Source organism: Polyodon spathula, chromosome 17 (genome assembly GCF_017654505.1).
Source record: "Polyodon spathula isolate WHYD16114869_AA chromosome 17, ASM1765450v1, whole genome shotgun sequence".
Taxonomy (NCBI): domain Eukaryota; kingdom Metazoa; phylum Chordata; class Actinopteri; order Acipenseriformes; family Polyodontidae; genus Polyodon; species Polyodon spathula.
In genome coordinates, this window is record NC_054550.1 from 12,217,148 (window position 1) to 12,244,328 (window position 27,181).

Here is a 27,181-nt window from a genome sequence, read left to right on the forward strand (position 1 = left end):
TGTAGGAGACACCGGGGATTCATGCAACCATGGACTTGTTATCCAAAGAACAGCATGAAACATTAATATTGGCCATAGCCAAGCATAAAGAATTATATGATCACCAAATTTCTGGCACTGAAGAAATTGACAAAACAGAAGTGCCGTCTGGAAGGACCTTGAGTCAGCACACCAGTTAAACAATTGCGTTGTGACATTAGTATTCATTCTATAACATGGATCTGTATTCGGCTAGTAAGATATGAAAGGGACTGTGACTATTCTACCAGACTGAATTTCTTTATAATGCAAGTACTACAAATCGATCAGTCTATATATTTGATACACTAACAATTACATGGTACTACTGTTATTGGTTATAACAGAAAGTACATTTGGCTACACAGCTTGACTGAGTAATCACTCTGCTCCCAGTGGTATTCATTGATTTAGGAATAACAACATTGCAACTAAACCATGAGTCAATAAAGTGGCAGCCAACAGGATAGAATCCTGACCCCTATGGTTGAAGCTAGTACAGTAATTTAATGTCTTTGCATTCTAAGCTGTAGTATGTAGTCCGGATTTTGCAAAACGTGATGCAGCATTAGATTTGATAAAGCAGGGGGAGAATGTAATGTATTTTCTTCTAGCAGAAGACATGTACTTGCCTCTATATAGTTCAATGGTAAGACAATAATCATTAAACCATGAGGTTAGTAATTTGCGCTTAGCCCTTGCCTCGCTATTCAATGCAATTGGCTGTAATGCCAAGCCATTACACTGTCACACTACCTAGGATTGCACTTACATACACTAGATGGTATTTTCTCCTTGCAGTGGAAGAAACCACTAAAATCTTTGCGACTTGAATCAGTTAGTGATGTGTTTGATAAATCAAGACCAAATTTGTCTGGCACAGTTAGCTGTGACAACCAACCATTACATTTGCTTTAATGAGGAGACTATTTATATTACCCTAACAGCCGAACAGGCTATACACTCTGTTTGGGTATTTTCACTTTATTTCCTTAGTTACTTATCTGTTCATTAAACACAACTGTAACAGAAAACACTTGGTTAATTTTCTCAAATGCTTTGGCGGGACCAGGCAGTGGGCTCTCGTTCAGTTACAGTTCTTTCATTAGCACACAGCATGAAGGGAAATGAAGCATGGAACCTATTAATATAGTTCCAAGGTTTCAAGGAATGCTGCAGCCCTTTGTGTTTTCTCTCCCTCTTTCTCAAGTCTGAAGGATCTGACTGCTCTCACAGAGGAAAAATTGCAGGTGTGGACTACAGTAAAACCTCTCCAAGTCATTAAACAAACACCACTAGTGGAAGTTCCATTCCAAGCAGCAGGCCTGGCCTATGTGTACATGATGCAAACAAAATAATTCCAGTAAAGGGCCCTACACACCAGAAATGATGCGACAAGCAAAACTGTGCAGCGATATGACAAAATGAATATAAAATATACTTCTGGTATCTTTCACACCACAGGTGACATGGGGACGACACCATTGTGACACTAGAACAAAGAATTGAGAATTGAGTCCTATTTTTTGCAATTTGTCTTGCAACAACTTGGAAATTGACCAATCAGAGAACAGCTTCAATGTACGTTGTTAAGTACCTAAAATGACAGAGAAAAAAATAATACTTGCTGTGGAAAAATACCCAAAGATCATTGCATTTATAAAGATACAGATTTGAAAGGTAATATATGAGAGTCGATTTCGAAGGCACTCGATAAGCCTAGTATGTATGATTTATTGCCATATATGTTGAAATACTGTCAGAGAAGGCACTCAATTAATACATCATGTTGATGAATATGTACAGTCTTGATCATAGTTTTATAGGTCTGGCAGTTTTCCAATCTGTTGCATTGCTTCTGTGTTGCTTCTGGTGTGTATGGTCATGTCTCTGCAAAAGTATCTTGTCACCCGATAGAAAATAACAGCACATCTGGTGTGTGGTGGTCTTTAATCTTACCTAATATGGCTATGATTTCATTGGTCTTAGACTTTTCTATATGAAAAACGCACTCATTACAGTAAAGCTGAATTTTATTTTTTAATGGTAACTTATCTGAAGCTATTGGAGAGGAATATTTATTGAATGCTCTTTGCAGATAATTCAATGCTGTACTTCTGGTCAACTTCCTGAAGTCACACAAAGGAATAAAGTCTAAAGTCTTGATTGGCACTCACATTTGAGACAATGTGAAAAAACATGTCAGTCATAGGAAAAGTACTGATTGGTGTTCACATTTGAGGCAATGCTGTAAGAGACCAGAGGAAGCTTCTTTCTATCTCTACTCATTTTGGCTCAATTTTAATTATGGTGCTGCTTTCCAACCCCCCTACAAGAGGTGGTCTTAATGTCAATAGACTGTTTCTATCTGTGTTCAATAACCAGTACAGTACACACACATTCCTTTGAAATGTTTATATTTAAGCCTCGTAATATTGAGGGATCTGGAAGTATGTCAAATTACATTGCTCCAGGATATTCAATACATCCTGCTATCCAGAGAGTTCCAGCATTTAGACTTACCAACAGATTGTTGTTATATTGAGTATGTTGAACACTTGACACACTACCTAGGACTGCACTTACATGCTCTAGATGGTATAGTCTCCCTCCATTGGATGAAACCAACTAAATATGTCCAACATTAATCAGTCAGTGATGTGCTTGATAATCAAGGTCAAAATAAGACTAGTTGCTAATACACAAGTTTGTTCAGAAGCACATGTAGGGGCAGTCAGTATTGCACATAGGCGGAACCTCAATCTGTTTTTTTTTTTGCCTGTAGTTGCAAGTTTCATGTTTGGGGGACCCAGCCCAGCCATTTCTGTTCTTACAATGGACGCATACATGCTTCACTTTGGTATGAGGATAAGTGACTTTTTATTATACCTTTAGTTAACAAATATCGTGTAAGCTAAGTTAAAAAGATTTATTGTTTTAATTAAATGTTATGACTATTGTTACCGATAGGGAGCTATAATGTCTGAAGCCGCAGGCACCTTGGAGGTAACAATAGTCTTCGCAAGCGGCATTTCATTTTCCACTATGGCTGAGTCTGCAGTACATATTTAATATATGAATCTGTCAAGAAAATAGGTGAGGCAAGGTTAGATAGTAAATATGACTTTATATATTTTGTTTAAATATAACTGATACAGAATACGTAAATAAATATTGATTTAAATATAGCTGATACAGCATAAGTAAATAAATAATAGAAAATGTTTTTGAAGCACGCAGTTATCGGTTCTCTGCAGCATGCTGACTGCTGCATAATCCAGTTTATATCCAGACCATTTTATTTGTTTACATCATCGAGTCAGAAAAACAGTGACAGTGACATTTTAATCACCATTTTAGTGTTTGAAGCATCTTTCTTTTGTAGTATGTTTTGTAATTCATGTTCTATTAAGCCACAGAATTGGTGTTCAGCCATTTTCTCTTGTTGTGAGGAGACTATTGTCCAGTGGTGTAAGGATGTTAGGGCAATAGTTCAATCTATTTTTCCTCCTATGATGAGGTTTTAACCAATTACAGCCAGAATTTCCAACCACTGACATATATATCATTATGTCATTATGTATACATTTTCTATCAAATGATTTGAGCCTGCTCGCTGTGTGTGTCTCTCACTCGCTCTGTCTCCTGCTCCTTCACCAGTTGCTATTGATGTTCCATTTTTGTGAGACGGTGCAAAACATGTCACCAAAATAACTTTACAGGCACAGTCAGTTTCCTTGCGTTTCCTATTTTTATGTATTCATTTTTTCATAAAAATCAGGAGCAAGCAAGTTTTTGGCCCCACCATGAAAAACTTCTTGGTTTGTTTAGCATTTAAAAAATGTTTTAAACAAAGCGTATCCCTTACAATAAATAGATTACAGTAATTGAAAGGCATTTTTGACTCAGTATATTTGTAACAGTACTGTTGAGCATCTATAGTAACTTTATGGCCAGTATCACATTACTACTATACATGTTATTGTTATCTTGCTGCCATATATCTGTGTAAGAGGTAACAGATAAAAGGGAAGGGTGTAATATTGGTGAGTAACTCACTGTTCTCGCACTGTTTGCCTGTAAAGCCAGCAAGGCAGGCACACCTAAAGGAGAGAGCGGTGTCCAGGAGACATGTCCCGTCATGGAGGCAGGGCGAGGACAAGCAGGCTGAGGACAAACACAAACCCAACAAGTGAGGCCAGGGCAATAATGAAGTCTCACACTTCCACTACAGGGACAGCCACTAGCACAAACACAGTAAGTGTAGAGGATGTTTTACTGCCCTCTAGCATACATGTCTTATAACCCTCACTCACACCAAAAAGCTATTTTATTCAACCAGTTAACAGTATTTCAATATGACTTGTCTAATAAGTACAGCTAAGGATTGTGTGAAGTACCTGTGGTAAAAATGTGTAAGATTAGGGTGAGAAAAAAGTAATAACAATAAATATTTTAAAAAATATATATTTTCAAGTATTTACAGAAATGTATACCACGTAAAACATTGTCAATTATGAAAAGTAAACCTAGTTTCCAGCAAGCATACTCAAATTTTTGGCTGGTACTGTCTATATATATATATATATAGGTGTACTCAAATTTTTGACTGGTACTGTATATATACAGAGATATACAGAGGAATGTTAGAGTGACAGTCGACTGGCAAAAAACAAAAGGTGTGCTGCGCTTTTGTAATGTTGTATTTACCAGAATTTTCTTCAAAGGTGATATGAAACCCATCAAAGCTTTTATATCCATCTGACACGAAGAGGATGTGTAGAGAGCTTCCGGTGCTCCTGATTGTAGCAGGCCTCCCATTTCCACAGAATCTACCAATCACACGAGAGTCAACACTGTCCCCGTCCCGTATCTCCACATAGTCATAGCGACAGTTGTAATCGAACTCCAGGCTGAGCATTGTGAACCTAGAGCAGAAACAGTGGAAAGAGGAACAAGTCACTCAAGGAGCCAGACTACCTGACTGGTGAAGACATCGGGTGTATATTAATGAACTAACTTCAGATATAAATATCACTTAATAACCTTGGACAAATCCGGCTGGTGTTTGTTTATCCCCAGGGGGGATTTCATGACCCACCTTTTAACATTTCTACATGAAAAAGGAGGGGTCCCTGAGTGGCTCAGCTGCCGCGTGGTATACAGGGTGAGTCACACAGTCAGGGGATCACAGGTTGACGTCCTGGCAGGTCTTTAATGGGAATTCCAGGGGGAACATTAGCTTAGGTGCCCCTGTGGGTTAGGGAGGTAAAAAACAGCATGGACTGATTCTCCTCATCACGCTACAGCGGACCATACTGCCCAGACCCCTGGGGAGGTCAGGGAGATACCTGCAGGGCTGGCCATTGTCCTGACATCTGCTCTTAAGTTCCTGGGTGTAAGAGATAATTGGCTTGGACATGAGATCGGAGGATGCCCTCTGACCTTCAGTTCTCCTAAGCTGTTAGGTGAGTTGCTGTTGGGGAGAAGATTTGCAGTAAAGTAATTGGCCACACTTCAAATTTTAAAAATAAAAGAAAAATTAAGTCTGTGGGTTTTGGATCTGCCATGGTTGAGATTCTTAAATGACACTCTTATATAAACTGGTACAAAGAAAGTCAGACCATGTTCTCTACCCATTGCCTTATCATTCACTCATTGCATCACCCCACAGATCACAGTAGCTGTTCTCTATTGAGTAATGTTGTTTCACTTTGAGACTAAATGTTTTTGCACTGTAAAATGTTTTGTTTTTTTTCTCCTGTTGAAGCTTAATTGAGATCATAGGTGCCTAACCCATAATGCACAGGGGAGGCAAACTATATATTTTTTTGCCCCTTTTTCTTTTTTTGATTATTCTATGTTTTCTTATGGTTTTGCCTTTAAACGGTTTAAAACATAAAAAAACACCACAAGTTCAACATTGATAATAATAATAATAATAATAATAATAATAATAATAATAATAATAATAATAATAATAATAATACATTTTGAAACACACACACATAATGAAACACAGCCTACATGAGCAGTTTGCAAGCGAGAAAGATGCTAGGCGGGTTGTCTGTTTTTGGGAGGTTTGAGCAAAACGCTGCTGTTTTTTTTAACATAAAGAAACAGTGTTTTGTCAAATAAGAGAGGATCTCTGCCATGATTTACACAATAAAACATTCAATCAGAATTAGAGTAAGACAACACAGACACAGCCCCTCCCCCTGCCCTGTCAAGTATTCACCAATAGGATTGTTATTTAGTGGGGGAAATAGACCAACAAAAGTACATATTTTAAGCAGTGCTGCCAGATATGAACAATGAAAATATCGTGTTGGAGCAGGAAAAAAAAATGAAATTATAACTACACATTTCAACAAAGATTTTTTTAACCCTTACCTTAAATGTTGTCCCGAATGACAGGCGGGTGGGTGTACGTTTTGTTGTGGCCGTTTCAATGACACTGTATTTGTCTAAATATATTAAACTTGCAGTGTGTTAATTTGCCTTTGGCTAGTTTATCTACATTTTGTAAGCAACCATAACAGCAACATCTTATTTATTACAGTAACATAGACGTGCCTTTAAACAAATTTAACTGCATTCAAGGGTGGCAGATGGCTCCATGAGACAGTTCAGGTTTTATATAATCCCATCATCACCATACTGTACATGGTAACAGAATGATATGGCCGCAGATTAAAAGCTGTCTCATAAGACGTTACTAGTAAGACCAGACCGTGATATAAAGCGTATACTGTAATAACAATAGCAAAACCAGTTACAGGTTTTGCTGTGAAACAACTAAATGGATTTTTTAAATTGTCCAAGTCCTTACTTTCTCATTTAAAAGCAGAATAAAGAACAAGAAAACGAGAGTGCAACATTTTTTTTTTAATTTTATTTATTTCAAATTTTGAATCGACAATTATTTTTTCTCATTCTCTCCCCAATTTGGAAAGCCCAGTTATTTTTTTTTATTTCTGCCTGGCTCACCGCTGCCATCCACGCACTCGGGAGAGACGAAGACAGACACGCAATGTGTGCCTTCAGCTTCTTTTCACTTTGCAGACCCGCCATGCAGCCACTTCAGAGCTACAGCGTCAGAGGATCACGCAGCTCTGGGCAACTTACAGACAGGTTTGCAGGTGACCGGCCAGTCTACAGGGGTTGCTGGTGTTATTGTTTTAAGTTTTATTATGGGCAAACTTTGCCCTCTAACTCAACGGGCCATATTTAGAAGCAAGTACAAAGGCAAAGACACAATTTCTTAGAGGAATAAGAGCATTTTAATGGAATCAAACAAGAAACAACTCTTGACTGGTCTTTCCTGTAAATACGTTTATACTGTTCTGTATATACTGTTGAAATTGTTTCATTCAGCAAAAAATGTGTGTGTGTGTGTATATATATATATATATATATATATATATATATATATATATATATATATATATATATGTATACAGTGCCTTGCAAAAGTATTCAGACCCCTGACCAATTCTCTCATATTACTGAACCACAAATGGTACATTGAAATTTCGTTCTGTTCGATATTTTATTTTAAAACATTTAAACTCAAAATCAATTATTGTAAGGTGACATTGGTTTTATGTTGGGAAATATTTTTAAGAAAAATAAAAAACTGAAATATCTTGCTTGCATTCAACCCCTGTGCTGTGGAAGCTCCCAATTTGCACCAATGAAAGAAATTGCCCTAACGAGGACACAATTACCTTACCATTGGCCTCCACCTGTGAACCATTAAAGTTGCTGTCACATTTTGAGGATAAAAACCCCACTGTTGAAGGATCATTGGTAAGGCTGTGAATCTGAAGGAAAATGAAGACCAAAGAGCATTCTACAGAAGTTAGAGATAAAGTAATACAAATGCATAGATTAGGGAAAGGGTACAAAATAATATCCAAGCGTTTGGATATCCCAGTGAGCACCAGTGAGAAGTGGAAGCTGCATCACACCACCCAGGCACTGCCAAGAAAAGGTTGTCCCTCAAAACCCAGCGCTCAAACAAGAAGGAGACTTGAGAGAGAAGCCACAGAGAGGCCAACAATCACTTTGAAGGAGCTACAGAGTTCAGTGGCTGGAAGTGGAGTAATGGTGCACCAGTCAACCATATCAAGAGCTCTTCATAACACTGGCCTGTATGGGAGGGTGGCAAGAAAGAAGCCGTTTCTCAAAAAGTACCATCTGAAAGCATGTCTGGAGTTTGCCAGAAAGCATGAGAGTGACCCAGCTGCGATGTGGGAAAAGGTTTTGTGGTCAGATGGGACAAAGATAGAGCTTTTTGGCCAAAACTCAAAGCGTTATTTGTGACGCAAACCTAACACTGCCCATGCCTCAAGACACACCATCCCTACAGTGAAGTATGGTGGTGGCAGCATCATGCTGTGGGGATGCTTCTCATCAGCAGGGACTGGGCATCTTGTTACAATTGAAGGAAGAATGGATGGAGCAAAATACAGGAAAATACTGCAAGAGAATCTGCAAATCTGCCAAGAATGGGCCAAAATCACTCTGACACTGTGTGCAAAGCGGGTACATACTTACCCCAAAAGACTTAAAGCTGTTATTGCAGCGAAAGGTGGCTCTACCAAATATTAATGTGTGGGGGTTGAATATTTATGCAAGCAAGATATTTCAGTTTTTTATTTTTCTTAAAAAATATTTCCCAACATAAAACCAACGTCACCTTACAATAATGATTTTGATTTTCAGTGTTATAAAATAAAATATCGAACAGAAGAAAATTTCAATGTACCATTTTTTGTAATTCAGTAATATGAGAGAATTGGTCAGGGGTCTGAATACTTTTGCAAGGCACTGTATATATATATATATATATATATATATATATATATATATATATATATATATATATATATATATATATATATATATTTATATGAATATTTTTTTTTTTTTTTATATATAGCATAACATGAAGTTTTTTTTTATATATAGTAAACCAATGCTCCTGACATGGCAAGTATTTTGCATTGCCTTACTGAGGGAATACTTACCTTCAAAAGAACAGCACTTGCTTTTCTTTGTTTAACATTTTCCATTAATAAACTACACATGGGAATTTTAAGTGCTACTTTCAAGTATTTGTAATTAATGCATGCTCAGTAAGTACATACTGAACATTTCATGCTGAAACACCTGCCCAATTATATAGGCTTGCAATTACTAAAACTGTAACTTCACAACAGCAAGGTTTGCTTGGGTTCTTAGAGCATCTTAGAGTTAGTCCTTCAGTTTGCCCTCCACTTTTTAACAAAGTTAGGCACCTATGATTGAGACACAAAATTATTGGACTATTGCTTCTGACATTGATTAAAGCACTGAATTGTTGTAATGCTTTTAGAATGAAACACTCACTTATAGGTGCCAAAACTGACTCAGTGTTACTGAATAAGAAGGTTTACTGGTCCAGAGGTTATCTATACTCAAAGTGAGTATAATTTAGATTTGTGTTATTATAGAGTTAAATAAACTGTTAATGCTAAAGTTTTATTTGTACAGTCGGTTATTAGTTATCAACATTGAAAATTATGTCAAACCCCTTAAATCTTTAAAAATTGTCAAAATGGTCCTGAAAAGTCCTTGAAATTTGTATCAGAAAAAAAAAAAAGTATGAACCCTGTAGTAATGACATCTGATAGAGTTAAGCAGGGATTGTATATTCTTTTTGCAACTGAAGTTTTGTAAAATGTATATTATGTGAAATGGGCAGAGCAGACATGTAAAAGGTTTGACGAGTAACATTTCAAAAACTATGTTTGTTAACTAGCATTATGTGTGATTTATCAGCTGAGCCATCTGGTAAAATGACAAGTTGTAAGTAATTTGTGAATTTCCTTTTCTGCAAATTCAAGTTCAAATTTGCTTCTTAAAGTGGTCTAAATTGGTTCAGAATGTATCTGAGAGTATGTATAACCCAAGAGCTTCGAGGGCCTAGACGGGCTCCCAGCCAAAGCATTGATTTTGCCCCGGAGTTTCAGTCCAAATGATCACTGGCCACTCTCACCCATCATATTGTGGTCATATGACTTTTTGGTTTCCAAACACTATTTAGAAACAAATTGTTTTGAGACATTGAATGTAAACATTTTGTGAGTATGGAATTTTTTTCAGACTACAACTTGCAATATGCAACATGTGCAACAGGGCAGAGGCTAGGTGCGAACCAACAATCTTGCACACGACACTAGAGCATCTTAACCACTATACAGAACAGCCAGGCTCATCTGCATTCATGGTTTTAGAGCTTTTAACCTCATCTCATCTCACTGACAAGGGCAGAGTTTGTAATGGCACTGTGTCCCACTACACTTCCCATTACATATACATCAGTCAGTTAGGGAGTAGCATTCTGTAAAAGGAAGATAGCGGTCAATTTAGGCATCATGTGTTCAAATGACAGAAATATATATCACATTTGTATTATCATTACTGGCAATGTTCTCGTGATTTGGTTAGCAGTTATTCTTTTTCTGATTTAAACTGTAATTGTTGTGTGCTTTTCCTTGCTGAACCGGGATTCCCAGATCAAAACATTATCACACCCAATACTCAGTCCGTGACAGTCTTCAAATGTGCAAGGCGATGGCAGTTTCTATCTGAAGAATTTGAAACGTCACAAATATAAATAATCACCTTGGAAAATGGATTTTATTTAGTTATGTTTTACTATTTCCATGGAAACAGCCCCATATAGGTCAATACTCTTCAGCCAAAACATTTGTTTAAAAATAAAGCAAACTGGAACTTATACAACAAACTAAGAATAATGCATTACTCGTCCTTACATTTATGAATTTTCCAGCAGAAAAAAAAAAAATCTTATAAACATTTTCATTTATGAATTTTGGCACTGTTTTCAGTTTTTTTTAATTTGGAAATTTATTAGGATCTCCTATAAGAACAAGTGAGTGATATAGAGTTCCATATAAATGAACTATTTTCACAGAGATCATGCCAAATTTGAATAAAAAAGAACTTTGTGAAGTGAATTACATGTTTGTACCTAAAAATAACACAAGCTCAGTGGAAATAAGTTTTTCTTTAAATAATTATAAAATTATCCCATACAATTTACAACTGGAAAAAATAAATCCTGATATAAGCTATGTTTATATGTATGCACTAGACTAATATTGTTTTCCTATTATAGTCCTATGTCATCACCTTCTTCGGTGTACAGTCAGTGCCTCTTAATGTCAACAGCCACCATATCATTAATTACAACATGCACTGTAACGCGCACAATAATAGGCTACATTCAAATAAAAATATGGACAATTTTTAAAAATGAGGTTCACACCAATAACAGAATAAGTTAAACAAAAGTTTTTAAAAGAGCAAGAAAATGAAAATACAAGATGAAAAACAATTACTGATATAAACCTTATATTTGAGTTCAGTGGGAGAAATTAGAGAATTTCACCAGATACCTGAAAAAGACCTGGACCTTTCCAATTTCATCTCGTCAGTATAAAAAAAAAAAAAAAAAAAAAAATGGGGGGCAGCTTTGAACCAAGTTCTCTCTGAAGCATTCTTAGCAGCGTTGCGCAGACAAACTATGAATGCAGCATTTTCTACAGCAGCGAGTCACAGTTTACACAAACAAAAGAAACGAGCTCAGCCAAACAAAACCAGCTTAATAAAGAAGATAAGAAACATGGAATATGTAAACTAATAATACGAGTCAGTATATTTTACCCAGAAAAATGTCTCTCGTTGGTTTTGAGCTAGCGTTATGGCTCAAAACCGACTCGAGGTATATTATTGTGTGGTAATATATTCTAACCCATATATTATTCTATTTATATGATATCAATTATACCACAATAAATATCGATTAAATGTAGCATTTTTTATTTTATTTAATAAGGCAGTTTCTAGCAGCCAAGCCCATCAATCTGTCAGAGAATTGATAGCCAACTGGTTTCAGTTTTTGATTTCACATGCTGCTGGCTTCACAGAGGCCGAGTAGTACTAATCTAGCCAGTGTTACTCTGGGTTACTTCAGTCAGAGTACTTAAAACAAATGTACAGATATACTCTCACGTTCAGTCCTGCTTTTAAAAAATGCAAGGAAGTCAGTTTTCTAATGGAGTGTAGTAGTGGTGAATAAGCATTCACAAATAATGCTTAGAAAACATAGGAAAGGAAATAATAAGGAAAATTCCCAGAATATGAAAACAGAATTTCAAAAGTGTATACACAGAGTATTGTTTTTTTCTTCATTCAAATCAAACAAGTTATAACAAGTTGGAGTAGTGTTTTCTTAGTCAGAATGTGCTTGCTCGAACCAGTTAGCTTTTCTGGTTCTCTAGCCATTATTTTATATTCCACCCCCACCCCCCCTTATGTAAGATATGGAATTAACTGTAAATATTACTGTACCTGATAAAACAGGCTTTTTAATTTGCCTGTTGAGAAATATGGATAGACTTAGTGGACACATTCTTGGTACTCAACGCTTACCTTAAATAAATGGTGAATTCAGGATCAACATGCACTGTCCATTCACAATGAGCATTAATGGGATAGCTCTCAAGCACAATTTCACCTCTTGGTGCATTAATAACACCACCACATTCTAAAAAGAGGGGAAAAAAAGATAAATTTATACTTTACAATAAAACTAGAATAGTCTCTTAGCTCCTTACAGGATATTCCCTCACACTATAAAAAATAACTGTAAAGAACACACAGGTTTGGAATGAGTGGTGCAGGATCCTCACCCTTAAAACTGCACAGAACAGATTATAGTTACTGAGGTGAATGCAGTTTTGAAGAAAGAAACATACTACCAGTTATCAGTAAAGGCATGTAATGCTTAATGCAATCTGTTACATTTGCAGTGCATCCCTATGTATACCTACATTAATCTCAGTGGACTGTGTTCAGAATATAACAAGTATACTAAACTAGCAAGAACACCATAGTATATAACATGCAAAGCTGCAGACACTGTCTTACATTTCTCCTCCTCAAAGAGAGTGTGATACTCCAGATATTACAATGGCATTCTAGTGAAGCTGGTTATGATAATGAAATTAACTCTCCATGTGTGTTTCACCCTGACTATAATCATGCAGAAGAACCCAATGGAATAATTCAAAATGATGCACTCACCACAGGCAGAAATGTCTCTATTTGATCTGCCTTGTGGAACAATTTGTCCCTGTTTTTCATTTAGTGGTAAAGTGGAAAGAAAACATGGAGGATATACTTTTTTCATTTTTAGAACTGAGACCAGGACTAAAGGGCACAGTTGGAAAATAAGTTGGACAGACTCAAATCAAGGGTAATAGATATATTTTACACAGACAGTAGTGGGTGTACAGAATAGGGTACCAAGTCATCTCGTACTGCACTCGAGTCATGGGATCCTTTAAGAACCGACTAGACAAAGTTCTGGGATCAATCAGCAACTCCCAGCACTGATGGGCTGACTGGCATCCTCTAATTACTAACCTTTTTATGTTATGTTCTTATACATCCAGAACTATTAAACACTCAATAGTGATGTTGAATTAAAAATACTAAAGAAAGTGAAATCTAGTGACAAAGGTTTCAACTTGAAATCTTTTTCAATCTATTAAATGTGTTTTTCAAGGAATACATTGAAAAAGACTTTATCAAAAGTTTGTAATTGAATTTTAGTTTCTTAAATTATTCCTTACATAAAGAAAAAGGCAGGCATTTTATACACCTGAACATTTCTTAAAATATTAAGATTTGAATGATGTATTTAAAGACGGTTCTATGCAGGTAGATTCTTGAGTTAGTGTTGTGAAGTCCACTGCGACAGACAGTGTTTCAGAGATACTCACTCATGCAGCCTCCTCCTGACCAGCCTCTCCTGCACTCAGAGCAGTACTTCCCCTTGATAAAGAAATCATCCCGGGTTGCCCAGGTTCCATTGTGGCAGTGCTTACAGTTCTCAAATATACTGCAGCCTGGAGGAGAGAGAGGCAGTCAGCAGGGTAACACAGGCACTGCAGCCTGGAGGAGAGAGGCAGTCAGCAGGGTAACACAGGCACTGCAGCCTGGAGGAGAGAGGCAGTCAGCAGGATAACACAGGCACTGCAGCCTGGAGGAGAGAGAGGCAGTCAGCAGGGTAACACAGGCACTGCAGCCTGGAGGAGAGAGTGGCAGTCAGCAGGGTAACACAGGCACTGCAGCCTGGATGAGAGAGAGAGGCAGTCAGCAGGGTGATGAACTAAACAAATGATTTAAGAAGAGGTTGACTTAAAAACCTAGACAACATTTAAAGATAGTCTTAGTAATTAAAACTAAAAGCATCAAGGGACAGTACAGAGGGGTACAGATTGAGGGAGAGCCTGGGGCTCTGTTACAGTATAGAGGGGTACAGATTAAGGAAGTCGGTGGCTCTGTTACAGTACAGAGGGGTACAGATTAAGGGAGAGCCTGGGACTCTGTTACAGTATAGAGGGGTACAGAGTGAGGGAGAGTTGGGATCTCTTACAGTATAGAGGGGTACAGATTGAGGGAGAGTTGGGGGCTCTGTTACAGTATAGAGGGGTACAGATTGAGGGAGAGTCGGGGGTTCTTTTACAGTATATAGGGGTACAGATTGAGGGCGGGTCAGGGGCTCTGTTACAGGATATAGGGGTACAGATTGAGGGCGGGTCGGGGGCTCTGTTACAGTATAGAGGGGTACAGATTGCGTATTGGGGTATTGTTGATCCCTCACCTGGGTGGATGATGCAGGGATCACACTCGTTTTCTGCATTCCGGCAGCACGGCACAGCGTAGCCAACCACTTCCCCCTGGCTGGGACACTTGCAGCTTATCTGATCATACTCACAGCAACCACGACACATGATGTTCCATTCAGCACCGGGGCAGTTCTCATTGATAACTGTGTACTCTGAAACAAAAACACAGCAAATATCTGTAACATTGGCCTGGGTTTTCCATTTCCCTGTATTAAGGTGTAATAAGTGTCAGCTCCTGTATAGAGAGTGTTGGGGTACCAACCCACCACAGTAGGCAAAAACAAAAACATGCATTTATATATACAGTTGGCGCAGCCTAATCGGGCTACTGATAATCGGGATTTCTTCATAAATGGGATACAATAATGGGAGACGGTTCTTCCCAATGCTATTTATGTCGTTTAATTGGGACATCACTTCATTTAATTGGGATACAGTATTTTCAAATGATGAACGGAGATCGTTTTTCAGAGGAAGACAGATTGCGAAGCAAAGTGCAGTGAGTACGTGATTATGCTGCGACATGCATAAATTCCATTAACCGCTTTGAACTCTTGAAGAAGGAGGAGTCTCCCATGGTTTCTCAGGCTGCTGTTGGCTTTGTGATAAGATGAGATTTCATTCTTTTTCATTTCATGTAGAAATAAAAAACAGCGACTAATTTTGTTTAGGAATAAAATGTATTCATATTTTAAATCATGTATTTAGCATTTAATATTTAATCATAATGTGATGCGATTTCATTCTTTTTCTTTTCATTAAGAAACAAAAAGTGTGACAAGGTCTCTCAACTACTTCTCTTTTAATTGGGTCAGCTGCTTACTCAGGATATTTTTCCTTCTTGCGAGGCGTACCGTTAAAGCTGCGCCGTCTGTACATATATATGTGTGTGTGTGTGTGTGTGTGTGTGTGTGTGTGTGTGTGTGTGTCACTAAATATGAATCATGAATACAGCAAACCTATAGCATGTGTGTGTGTGTGTGTGTGTGTGTGTGTGTGTGTGTGTGTGTCACTAAATATGAATCATGAATACAGCAAACCTATAGCAAACCAAAAGAATCAGGTAAGAAGTATATTCTGAAGAATACAACAGCAGGGTACGCAAGCCCAGCATTAGGTATAAGTGACATAGGCAGCTGCCTAGGCGCCATCTAATGGCAGTGCAAAAAAATAATTAATTAATTAATTAATACATACAGTGTGATCATTTTGTGGGCGTTTTGTGTAACTACAGTTTGAATACAATGCTGATGTAATTCAAGCGTTCCTACTTTCCTATTCACTGTGAGAAGTGAATGGAGTCGTTGCTGTAGAATTCAGAGATGGGCCTGCCAGTTCATTTTATTTGGCCCGAGTCTTGATTATTCGGCTGCGATTTTTTTTAGTTCCCAATTTTATTGGCTATGATAAGCATGCGCCAAGTCTATAGTGTCTTTTTTTTAATGTGGAAGGCCAGTGGCTGGGGGTGTGTGTGCTTGTTTGGGTAGCCTGTATTCTGTACAGTATTACCAATACTAGAACAAAACTGAATGTGTCAAGTGTCAGGTCTGTGCATTAGCCCTGCGACGCGAAAGAGGTGGGATGCGAAGTAATTACAAATCAGTCTGCGTCTTTTTATCATAAAAGAAAGACTTATGGAGAAAAACAGGTCTTTGTGGTGGGAGCGTGAATTTGTTAAGAAAACTGAGGTAAGCCCAAATGATAACAAAATAATAATAACAATAATTCCGCGATTATTTTTTCTTATTAATAATAATTGATCTCAAAAACGTGACAGCAGCTCTAGCGGCAGCTGTCTAAGTAGTTTATTCGTAGCAACTACAGTATGGTACTTGCGACCAAATCCCGCGAGGATTGCCCCGTGTAACACCCCAGACAACGGACTAACAACTCACTCAGTGCGCCGGTATATGTCACATGACTCTGTCTGCTCCAATGAAACGAAGGGTACAGTGGGCACTATGACAGCCAAAGTATCTACATTTATATTGAAAAATACGATTTTTTTAAACGAAGCCACAGTCTAGAATTACAAGCTACTCTACTCTGCTCACCAAGATTCACATTTTGTTATCTTGTTGTTACCTTTATTAAATCGTTAACGTTATTTCCCAACCCAGGAAAAAAAGAATCGAATACGATAATTATCATCACTGACTCGGATTTAACAAAGAAAAAGAAACTAAAAAACTAAACGCTTTCTGTAGCCCTTATGATGTGTATAAACATAGAAGGTTACATCGCTTTTTTCATTTCTTTAATGATTAATAAAATGTACTGGTAATTTTTTTTAAACTGTATGGTGCTTGCTTGTAACTTAAAGTACTGAGTGCAGCAAAACCGTCTCTTGGTCCAAACTGTCAGCCGAGCGTAGATATACTGTGTTTACATCCTAGATATATGGCCTTAATTACACGATTAAATACTGATTTAAAAATAAATAAATACATAAATAAACTGCTGCTGATGTTACTCGTAATTCTACTTTGATTATCTCATTATTATTATATTTTATTATTATTATTATTATTGGTAGTAGTGACAAATACTGTAATAACAAAAAAATAAAGAAAGAATAAAAAACTACTAATATTAATAATTTAGCTAATGCCGTTATCCAAAGTGACTTCCTTAACTTACTCTGGCGGTTTATATTGTTCGTTTTGGATTGTCCTTTTACTATAGCGAACAAAAGGCTTTGGACTCAAACTGGGTTGTTATAGCGAGGGTGTACTGTTTTTAGTATTTTGTATGTTTAATATACTCCACTTGCACATTTTAATGCATAACGCGTGCACATTAGTTATTTCATTTTTGTTATTTTTCACCTCCCAAAGTGTTCAACATTTAACAGAGGGTATAAAGAAGTTTGGATTAAAATCCAATATCATTCCTTACAAAAAAGTAATATACTGCAATTATATTTGTGCCAAAATTGTCTAATTTTAATATACTATTGGTACCATTATACGATCCTATTTTGGCACAAGTATACTTGCAGTATTCAATTTTGTATATTCTGTTTTGTAAATAATGCAAGGTAGTTCTCAAATATTGAACATTTCTTAGATCTTACTTTTCTAGGTATGCGCCTCCAGATTCTGACAAATATTTTTAGAAAACCAGGAGCAACTTCTGCTCTCGATCAAAAAGCTATAATTCTCTGCTGTGGCCCTCCCATGTGGATAACTATCGAAAAACTAGTAGAAACTAACTGAAACACAAGTCTGGGAAAAACAAATGGAAGTCTGGAAGAAGTATGGAATTTTGATGTTGAAAAAGTGTATGAACCCTGAAAGTGCCTCTGTATACCTGTCCAGGTAACCCCACCTCCTGACTAGCCCAGGAGTATGGGTAAACTTTTAAAACAAATATTCAAATGTTTAATAATTCTAATAAAATTCAAGTAATTAAATAATACCTTTATTACTTTTTTAATATCACCATGGTAAATATATATTACAGTGTGTACCATCGTTTTGTAGAGCATGCGGGAGGTGCCGTAGGCTGAGAGACTACAGGTCCCAGAAGCCTCTAGGGTTGAATGGGAATCACCTGGTTGCACCTGGGGATTGTTTTATGTAATTATTGGTTAAGTATTTGTAATTGGGGTAATGTCTTTGTGTATAAAAGCCTGTCTTTGTGTTGGTGATGGGTTGAAGTAGGAGTCAGTGAAGTCTGGAAAAAACTGTAAAAGTTCAGTGTGAACCTGGGTGTTCAGTATAAAACATGCTGTAAAGGTTCTGTGTGAACCTGAGTGTTCAGTGTAAAATGTACTGTAAAGGTTCTGTGTGATCCTGGGTGTTCAGTGTAAAATGTACTGTAAGGTTCTGTGTGAACCTGGGTGTTCAGTGTAAAATGTACTGTAAAGGTTCTGTGTGAACCTGGGTGTTCAGTGTAAAATGTACTGTAAAGGTTCTGTGTGAACCTGGGTGTTCAGTGTGAACCTGTGTGTAACAAGTAGTTTTATTAAAACAGGTAAACCGCTTAGCGGTCCCGTGCTGGTGTAAGTGTAGGTAAAAGTTTAGCTAGTACTCCAAGTGGGAGCTAGGCTTTTATTATGTGTTCTGTTTATTTTGTATCTGTGTTGAAAAGTGAATTAAATTATCTGTGTCAATAAAAGTGAATGAAAGTGTGAAACAGGCAGCTCTGTCTCTGGCTCTGCTGTTTGAAGGGTGCAAACCAGCATTAGCAGGGACGCTTCCTTACAATATATAGAAACATTTTAACAATTTTTACATTTGAATTTAACTCCCAACAAGTAAAACCCATCGGATAGTTTATACCGTCCCCCCGTCACTCTAGTTTTCCCTTTCTGCTCCATAATGGAGATCACCCAGGAACAAACAGAAGTTCCAGTTCATGCACATGGCTACACAATCTCCCGAGTGTTTTTTTGCATACTTCAAATGGGATTTCAAGATTGGCTTTTTTGAGTAATGGCCTCCTTCTTTCCAACCTCCCATACAGGCCAGATTTGTGGAGTGCTTGGGATGTTGTTGTCACATGCACACTTTGACCAGTCTTGGCCATAAAAGCCTGTAGCTCTTGCAATGTTGCCATTGGCCTCTTGGTAGCCTCCTGAAATCCTGAAATCATGTGAATCACTACAATTTAATACAGGTGGAGGCCACTTAACTTGGTGTGTGATTTTGAAGGCGATTGCTTACACCTGAGCTAATTTAGGATTGCTATTACAAGCAGGGTGGACACTTACCCAACCAAGCTATTCCAGTTTTTATTTTTAATTAATTTTCTACAAATTTTTAGAATTTTTTTTTTTTTTCACTTGGAAGTTTAGGGGTAGGATGTGTGTGTGTGTGTGTGTGTATATATATATATATATATATATATATATATATATATATATATATATATATATATATAGATATAGATAGATAGGTAGATATTCAGATAGATTAATCATCACACTTGCTTTAGCTTGAGTACTTCCTCTAAAGTTTATTTTCTCTTTTATACTCTTTAAAGTTTTGTTTTTTTTTCTGTAATTTTAGGTTTTAGTCTCTTTGTGTTTCGCTTGTACCAAGCTGCAGTCACCTGCGCATCACCCCAGAAATGTGCACCTTTCTGTGAAGACAGCACGTCTGAACAAAGAGCTTGTAGGGCAATAATTAAGCCAATACGATTATATCACAAGTTTTACAGTGCTTACATTTAGAAAGCACAGTCAGTTCAAAAGACCTCGTGCCAACTATATGAGTTTTAATATGAGGGACGCTGCTCCGTCACATGGCCATTTATAGAAAGGATGGAAGCCAGGTATCCCGGGTATGATGACCTGATGTACCCACAATGTCACTCAATGCTTGTATTTTTACAGTTTGAAATAATACAAAAATACTTTTAAAAAAAATACACAAATGATGATGAAAGAAACACATTAGTAACAAGTAACAAAGAACAAAGGTGGTATTTCTTACTGTGCATTCGCCAGAGGGAAAAGGCTATGCAAATCATACTTATCAGCTATAACCTGCATGCAAGTTGCATTTAGACTGGCTGATTTGCATTTAAACATGTGCAGATTGGTTGTCTAGAAATATGTTATAACAAAACTTAATGTTTTTTTTGGGTGAATGATGACTTTGAAAACTTTTGCATAAAGCCATTTGTGGTGTCAAACTGATTACAGTGCAGGTATTGTCTAGTAGACCATGTCTTGTCAAAACAAGGCCAGCATATCATAAGCAAAATGTATTAACTAACAGGCAGGCAACACTGTGCATGCCAGGGTATGCAAACATTACACACAGTCAGACCTCTATCCAGGCCATTTTTTTTATTTTTTTTTAAAACTAAAATGTGCAATTATGATCCCTCATTGTAGTAATTACCCAGAACAGCTCAGGAGAAATGAATGATAGTGGGCATCTTCCAATCCCATGGCTAAGCCAATTGCCTCTTTACACTCAAAGGCTTGCAAGCGGATGTTGGTGAGCTACTATAGGCCAGCCCTGCTGGTGTCCACTTGAGCTCATTAGGCTCCTGTTCGGTAGGACCCGATGTAACGCAGAGTGGAGAAACAGTTCAAGTCTGTTTTGCCTCCCTAACGTCAATGAGTGCTAAAGCTGATGCAACAGTCCAGAGAAGACTATCAACTTGGCAGAACACACAATCAGGACAAAGACAACTATGTGGGGACATGTCTTTAAAGTATTAAAAAGTTAACCCAAACCAATACCTTAAATATAGTGTAAGGGATAAAAAATAGGTAAAAAAATAAGTACATTCAATGTGTTTGCTTTAAGAAATAACGCTGACTAGAAAAGGGAAGTCTATTCCAACTAGGTCATCTCTGGCTGATTGATAGTTCTACTGGCCAATTAATTTACTGAAAGCTGCAGCCTGTAGCCAATCAGAATGTAATATAACTAAAAAGGGGTCTGTCTTTTTGGTTTGGAGAGCAGAGAACTAAGAGACAAAATGGAGGACTGATTGAGCGTTGTTAAGTGTGCTACTTTTTAAATCACAAATTCAGTTTCTTTAAAACAAGTTAAAACAAAAACAAAAAAGAAAACCAGCTGCCATTTCAGAAACTTGTTTAAATTGTTTTGTACGCTAAACTGGAGAGCATATTGTTGTTTTGCATACTTCGTGTTTAAGAAAAAGTTGCTGCGAGTCAAGCCATGGAGCAAGTGTGAGCTGAGTAAACACAAGGCCATGCTGTGCGCCCGATTGGAAATAAAGGACTGCAGATACGCTTTTTAAGAGAAGACATAGTTTCTCTGACCAGGACTGGGAAAGCTGAATAGAAAGTGAGTGTCTCTGCAGTACAGTGAGTCAAGTGTCAGTGAAAGTTGCTTCAGAAAGAAAAGTGTAGTTAAACAAACTAATTCACATTGCGCAGTATACAGGAGAGTCATTTGTTTATGTAGTACATCGAATTCAAAAAGGGCAAGCGTTATATTAAGTGAAGTGCCAACTGGAAAGCTAGTAAAGATTTATTGGACCCAGAGCCTGAACTGTGTTTTAAAAGAAGAAAACGAAAGTTAAGTGGGAAAAGCTGATATTGAAGACATCAGGATCATAACTATACTGAGCTTTTGGTTGTTTTTTAATGTTTATATGTAGAAATACTGGTTTAACAATTTAGAAGGTTAATTTAATTGAAATTTGAGTTTAATTGAATTAATAAAGTGAAATACTTGACCACAAAGGTGAATAAGGGTTGTTGTATATGTTAATATCCAAGAGTTAAACTCAGGTTCTGAAAACTGCACTGTCAAGATCAATCATAATGACTTGATGGTTTAAAGTAATGCTATTACTGAACAGTGTAAGGAATTCTCACTGCTATTTTGGAATTATCAAATATTGATTGAGAGTTTTACAGAAATATGAGTATTGGGCTTAAGTAAAATAAAATCAATAATCTGCCTAAGCTTATTCTTCTTTTCTGTTATCCAAATATAACAATAATCCACTAGTAATTTGAAATGTTTACTTTTTAATAGAAGTTGTAATAATTTTATAATCTTCATTAAAGCGTATACTGCACAATAAGAGGTTTATTAAGTGTATCAATTTCTTTTATCAATTTCTTTTCTTGTTCATCAGGAGTGACTGCAGTTTTGACAATGTCTATTCTGACCTTACTGTCTGGGGCATAAGATAAGCAGAGACAGAATGCCACAGAAAACCATAACAGCGGCGAAAACTTATCGCGTAGGATGAAAACAAACTGGAGTCATGCCGTCCTGTCTTCCATGGTATATTATCTGCTTAATAATATCATATTTCTGAGAGCTAAACATGTAGAAATTAAACTACTTATTAACATCCATATATGGAAATGGTTTGTATTTGAAATGCTGCGCATGTCTTGTGCTTGAGGGCTGAAACTCTCTCAGGTATAAATGATGATGCAACCCAGTGCCCGGGGCTCAGGTCCATTTACTAAGACTGGAGCTCATTGTTCTGTTTGTATTCTATTACTACAATAACCTAGACCTCAATTTTACTACCTTTACACATTAGTGGTGTGTGTTTTCTTACAAAGTGTTATAGGTCTGTGTGGTCAGGCTGGTCATAGACTTCACTGACTTCAGTAAATTTTGCTTCTCGCTCTCGCTCTCAATACTCCTCGCAATCCTCCCCAGTGCAGCGAGCTGCAAGTTTTTATATACTGAGCCAGGTGATTAACCAGCTACCAATTAGCTGATTATTCCCCGGCTGCATTCTGCACGAGTTTTTGAAATACTGGCAGAGACGAGGTTTTGGCTTTGCCCTGCCCCCGTTTCTATGTGCTGATTAAAATGTGTTTATTTTTTATACACAGCACTGTGGAAATAAACATATTTATACTGGGGAGCTAGCTTTTTACTTTCCAGGGAGGTGAAGTTGCCTTCTCCCAAGCCCATAATTAACCATCACCTTGCCACACACACACAGAATTTTCTGTTTATGTCCAGAGGAAATTTCAGGATCAGGATTTCATAATTAAGTATTTAAATGATTAACAGCTAGTATTAATACAGATGTCAGATAGTGTTTAGAAGTTATTTTGCTAGCCTTTTAGATCTGGAGCCGGGTAATGGCTAGAGTGTTGTGATTTGTGGTTATAGTAGGTGTCAGTTTTTCCATCCCAGATGTTCAAAGATGTGCTCAGACATGACTCAAAGCACATTTTGCCAAAACAGCCTCCCCCATAACTCCCTACATGAACACATATATACTGGACATGAGAAATGTTTTGAAAAAGAGATGGTTTGGTGCATAAAGACATGGTTATTTCTAGCACACCATTATTTTGTGATACTCTTCATGCTTACTGTATCTGAAATTGATATAGTAGTAGAAGTATAGAGAAGTGTAATAAATCAAAGGTAAGTATGTAAAAATGCAGCATTATTTAGTTTGATGGAAATCTTAGCACAGAAGTGTATTCATTTGTATAATTTTGGAAACAAAGTTATTTACATTCTGTGTGGATATCAAACAGTACTGTTACAGTTGAAATAATTAAAGGGGACCATGACTTTCCTAAGATCAAGCTTTTCATCTGCTTAGCAGTGTTCAGTATTTTGGGCCAATATGATTCACCCAGTCATTCTGTCTTTAGGTTTGAATGAATGTGTGACTCCAAAATCAGATGGTGAAACTCTGTAGTGTTGAATACAAAATAGTTATTTTACTTTCAATACTATATAATAAAACTAGCAGTAAATAACTGAACAAATATATCATGACCACCTGATCCATCTAGTTTTATTATTTTAGTACATTGGGTCAAATGCAGAGTACCAGTAGTTTAGTCCTCTTCAAGTGGACTAACGTTAGGTTATTACCATAACCCTGGTTCGCTGAAAAAGAATGACAACCATTACCGAATGGGAAGAGCCCTCTCTGACCGTCAATCACTGAGCATACATAAAAAGCTGCCCTATCAGGGCACTGCTATGAGGAAGAAGTCCCTCCCACCTCCTGCTGAAGAGAGACGTCCTCACATTAGCATATTGCCATTTTCTTTCAAAATCAGGGGTCAGCTGTGGACACGACCTTGAAGGGTAGTGGTTGTCATTCTTTGTCAGAGAACCAGGGTTATGGTAATAACCTAACGTGCCCTTTCAATGGAATGACAACCATTACCGAATGGGAAGCTATACCAAAGCTGTCGTGGCTCCAGATTACCGACAATACAGACTCACAGCGATAGCCTCAGAGCCCACATGACGCCTAAGGGCATGCCGCCTGCAACACCCTAAAGCCCAGAGAGGGTCTCGCTCGGTTTGCAACATCAAGGCAGTAAAAACGCGCAAATGTCTGACTACCTGTCCATGTAGCAGCATTGCAGAGTTCATCTAAGGAGGTGCCATGAAGGAAAGCCCACGGAATTGCCTGGCCCCTGGTAGAATGGGCCGTAATGTCCCCAGGCGAGGGGGAGTCCATCTGTTCATATGCCAAGCATATAGCATCTGCCACCCAGTGCGTTAGACGTTGCTTCGACAGGGCCTGACCTCTAGAGCGGGACCCATAGCAGGCAAACAGCTGGTTGGACTGTCTCCAGGACGCTGTCCTATCCAGGTAACAGCGCAGGGCCCGAACTCAAAAAAATAAAAAAAATTATCGAGATGAAATACTGTCATACCTATTCCTTCCAGTAGCGGTCAAATTGACCGATACATATAAAACATATTATAACAATTAAATGTTGCAGTATTATTTGTATTTGTTAGTCAGGACTTGCAGCCATGTATTGAAGTTTGATTATATCAGGCTGCATTCATGATAGCACATCAATCAGCCTTGACAGATCAAGGCGCCAAACTGTCTGTCTGCACTCTGGTTAGGCTACTATAAGTCATTAGTTTTTCTAAGAAATTCATTATTACCCCAAAACACATTGAAAATGTTTGGAATTACTGCAGATTTTGCCAAACATCGATTGTGATGCAGCAGAGACGGACATCTGGCTTTAAAGCAGACTGGGTTTGCGAAGATGAATCTTCCAGCAGCACTGACACCAAGATGATCCCTGGTCAATGCCCTTGGAGGAATTAGAAGCTTTCATTGCACTAGTATATGGCTGTGGAGCATTTGGTGCAGAAGCCTGGGTTACTGTTGATAGCTGTGCAGAATGCGTAAAGACAGTCTGCGGTAAGTGCAATGCATATTTTGAAAAACGCAGGATCTGTGTGATTTGTGCAGCACTTAGACTTTGTAAATGATTGTAAATGAAGCCCATTCTGTTCAATTGTTTATTTATTCATGTCGTTTCGATTACAGTATGCTTGTGTATAAGCGCATAGCTTTGGTTGTGTATATGCGCTTTGTTATGTAGGCAATATAAACCCATTTATTTTATTTTTTTTCATAATTGTTTTTTTCATAATTGCATAATTGTTTCAGTTGTACAGTTTTGTGTGTACATTTTATACACATTTATTTTCAAATATTTATTTTAAATTTTTTACCGTTTTTTGGGGTTGTACAATATGTACTATGTCTATAAACACATTTCTGTTCAAATATGCATTAATTTACAAAGTTTCAGTTTTGTAGATGCTTTATATGACATTCCTGAATAAAACTATGACTTATATTCAATTGTTTGTCCTTTCATTATAATATTTATGTTGTTTTTAATATGCCGGTCAAATTGACCAGTCATGGTTGTTCTAGGTATGCCATAAATGCGGTTGTTCTAGAGTTGATATGCCTAATTTGCATAGAGAATTTGTAGAATATACTAAGAAATCAAAGACATATTTTAGTGAAAACTCACCATTTATTCCGTTCTCAATATCTGTAGACTCAACATGGTTTATTGTTATAGATTAACTGTAACATAAAGGTACAAAGCTGACACAGTAGTCATATTCTTTCAAATACGTATCTTCACAGTCTACCAAGAGAAACACGGGGATGAAGAATAAGTTATTAAAGTAATTTTATTATAACATTAAACCTGATAATGGCATTATCTTTAAACAGTGTTTTAATCATATGGCTGCAATACTGCTGAAAATATGATACTGATAAGAATATTATTTTTAGTTTTGGATAATAAAAGTTATTAAGGCTCTCAATGAATTATTCATTTGGGTTATTATCAATAATAATAATAATAATAATAATAATAATAATAATAATAATAATAATAATAATAATATATAACAATTAATTAAAGGAGTAGACTGGGACTCCTATTAGTAGTAAGTTCCGTCCATCAACATTCTTTTACCAAATATACTGAAGTGTAGCTGTACACACAATAGCACTCTTGTACTTTAAATATAAAGATGTTCACTTCAGTTTAACTTAGTTTGACCGCAAAAGGAAAAAAAAAAAAAAACACAAATGAGCTGGTTTGAAAACTCAAGAACCACTTCTTGAACCATCATTAAAATCTCTTCAGCTATTCACAACAGTTAAAAACACACACACTAGCTCTGACAAAATGGAAAAGACCTATACTCCGAAACAGACAATTTGACAAGAGACAAAAGACTACAGGATTTATTTAAAGGATGGAGAGAGAAAGAGAAACTTACTGTGTTGTAAAGCTGACCCCTGGATAACCATTAGCAGCAGTATGGCCCTGCATATCACTCCTGGCACAAGTCCCCAGCTCAGTGCCGACTCCTGTGTAGGTGACAGCATGGTGTAGCCTCAATCTCTATTGTAAAAGCAAGCAGCTTATTTTCTGTTTATGTGACATGACCTGAAGAGTGGCTTCATGTTACAGCTAACCTCAAATATTTCTCAGTGGCGGACGTATTTCCAGAACTCCTTGAAACATCATCAAGGGAGACGTCACTCAGCCTGCTTGGAGCCAGACTCTGGTACACTCCAGACACTTAACCCTTCCCTCACCCACACATTTACTGGAAAAACAAACCCTCTCCCCTGCCAGACTCCAGCTCAGTCCC

At 37.2% G+C, this 27,181-nt stretch overlaps 1 protein-coding gene across 1 annotated transcript in view; it reads right to left on the reverse strand.

Moving 5' to 3' along the window:
* The window catches only part of si:ch211-102l7.3 (inactive serine protease PAMR1), a 52,283-nt gene extending 25,206 nt beyond the window's left edge, over window positions 1–27,077 (reverse strand). Inside the window, exons 1-6 of the mRNA XM_041276836.1 lie at window positions 26,804–27,077; window positions 14,765–14,941; window positions 13,881–14,006; window positions 12,526–12,640; window positions 4,729–4,946; window positions 4,078–4,185 (exon numbers count right to left, since the gene is read on the reverse strand). Coding sequence (XP_041132770.1) covers window positions 4,078–4,185; window positions 4,729–4,946; window positions 12,526–12,640; window positions 13,881–14,006; window positions 14,765–14,941; window positions 26,804–26,912 — 853 coding nt within the window. The 5' untranslated portion in view covers window positions 26,913–27,077. The remainder of the gene's footprint in view (window positions 1–4,077; window positions 4,186–4,728; window positions 4,947–12,525; window positions 12,641–13,880; window positions 14,007–14,764; window positions 14,942–26,803) is intronic.
* Between the last annotated feature and the right edge of the window lie 104 nt (window positions 27,078–27,181).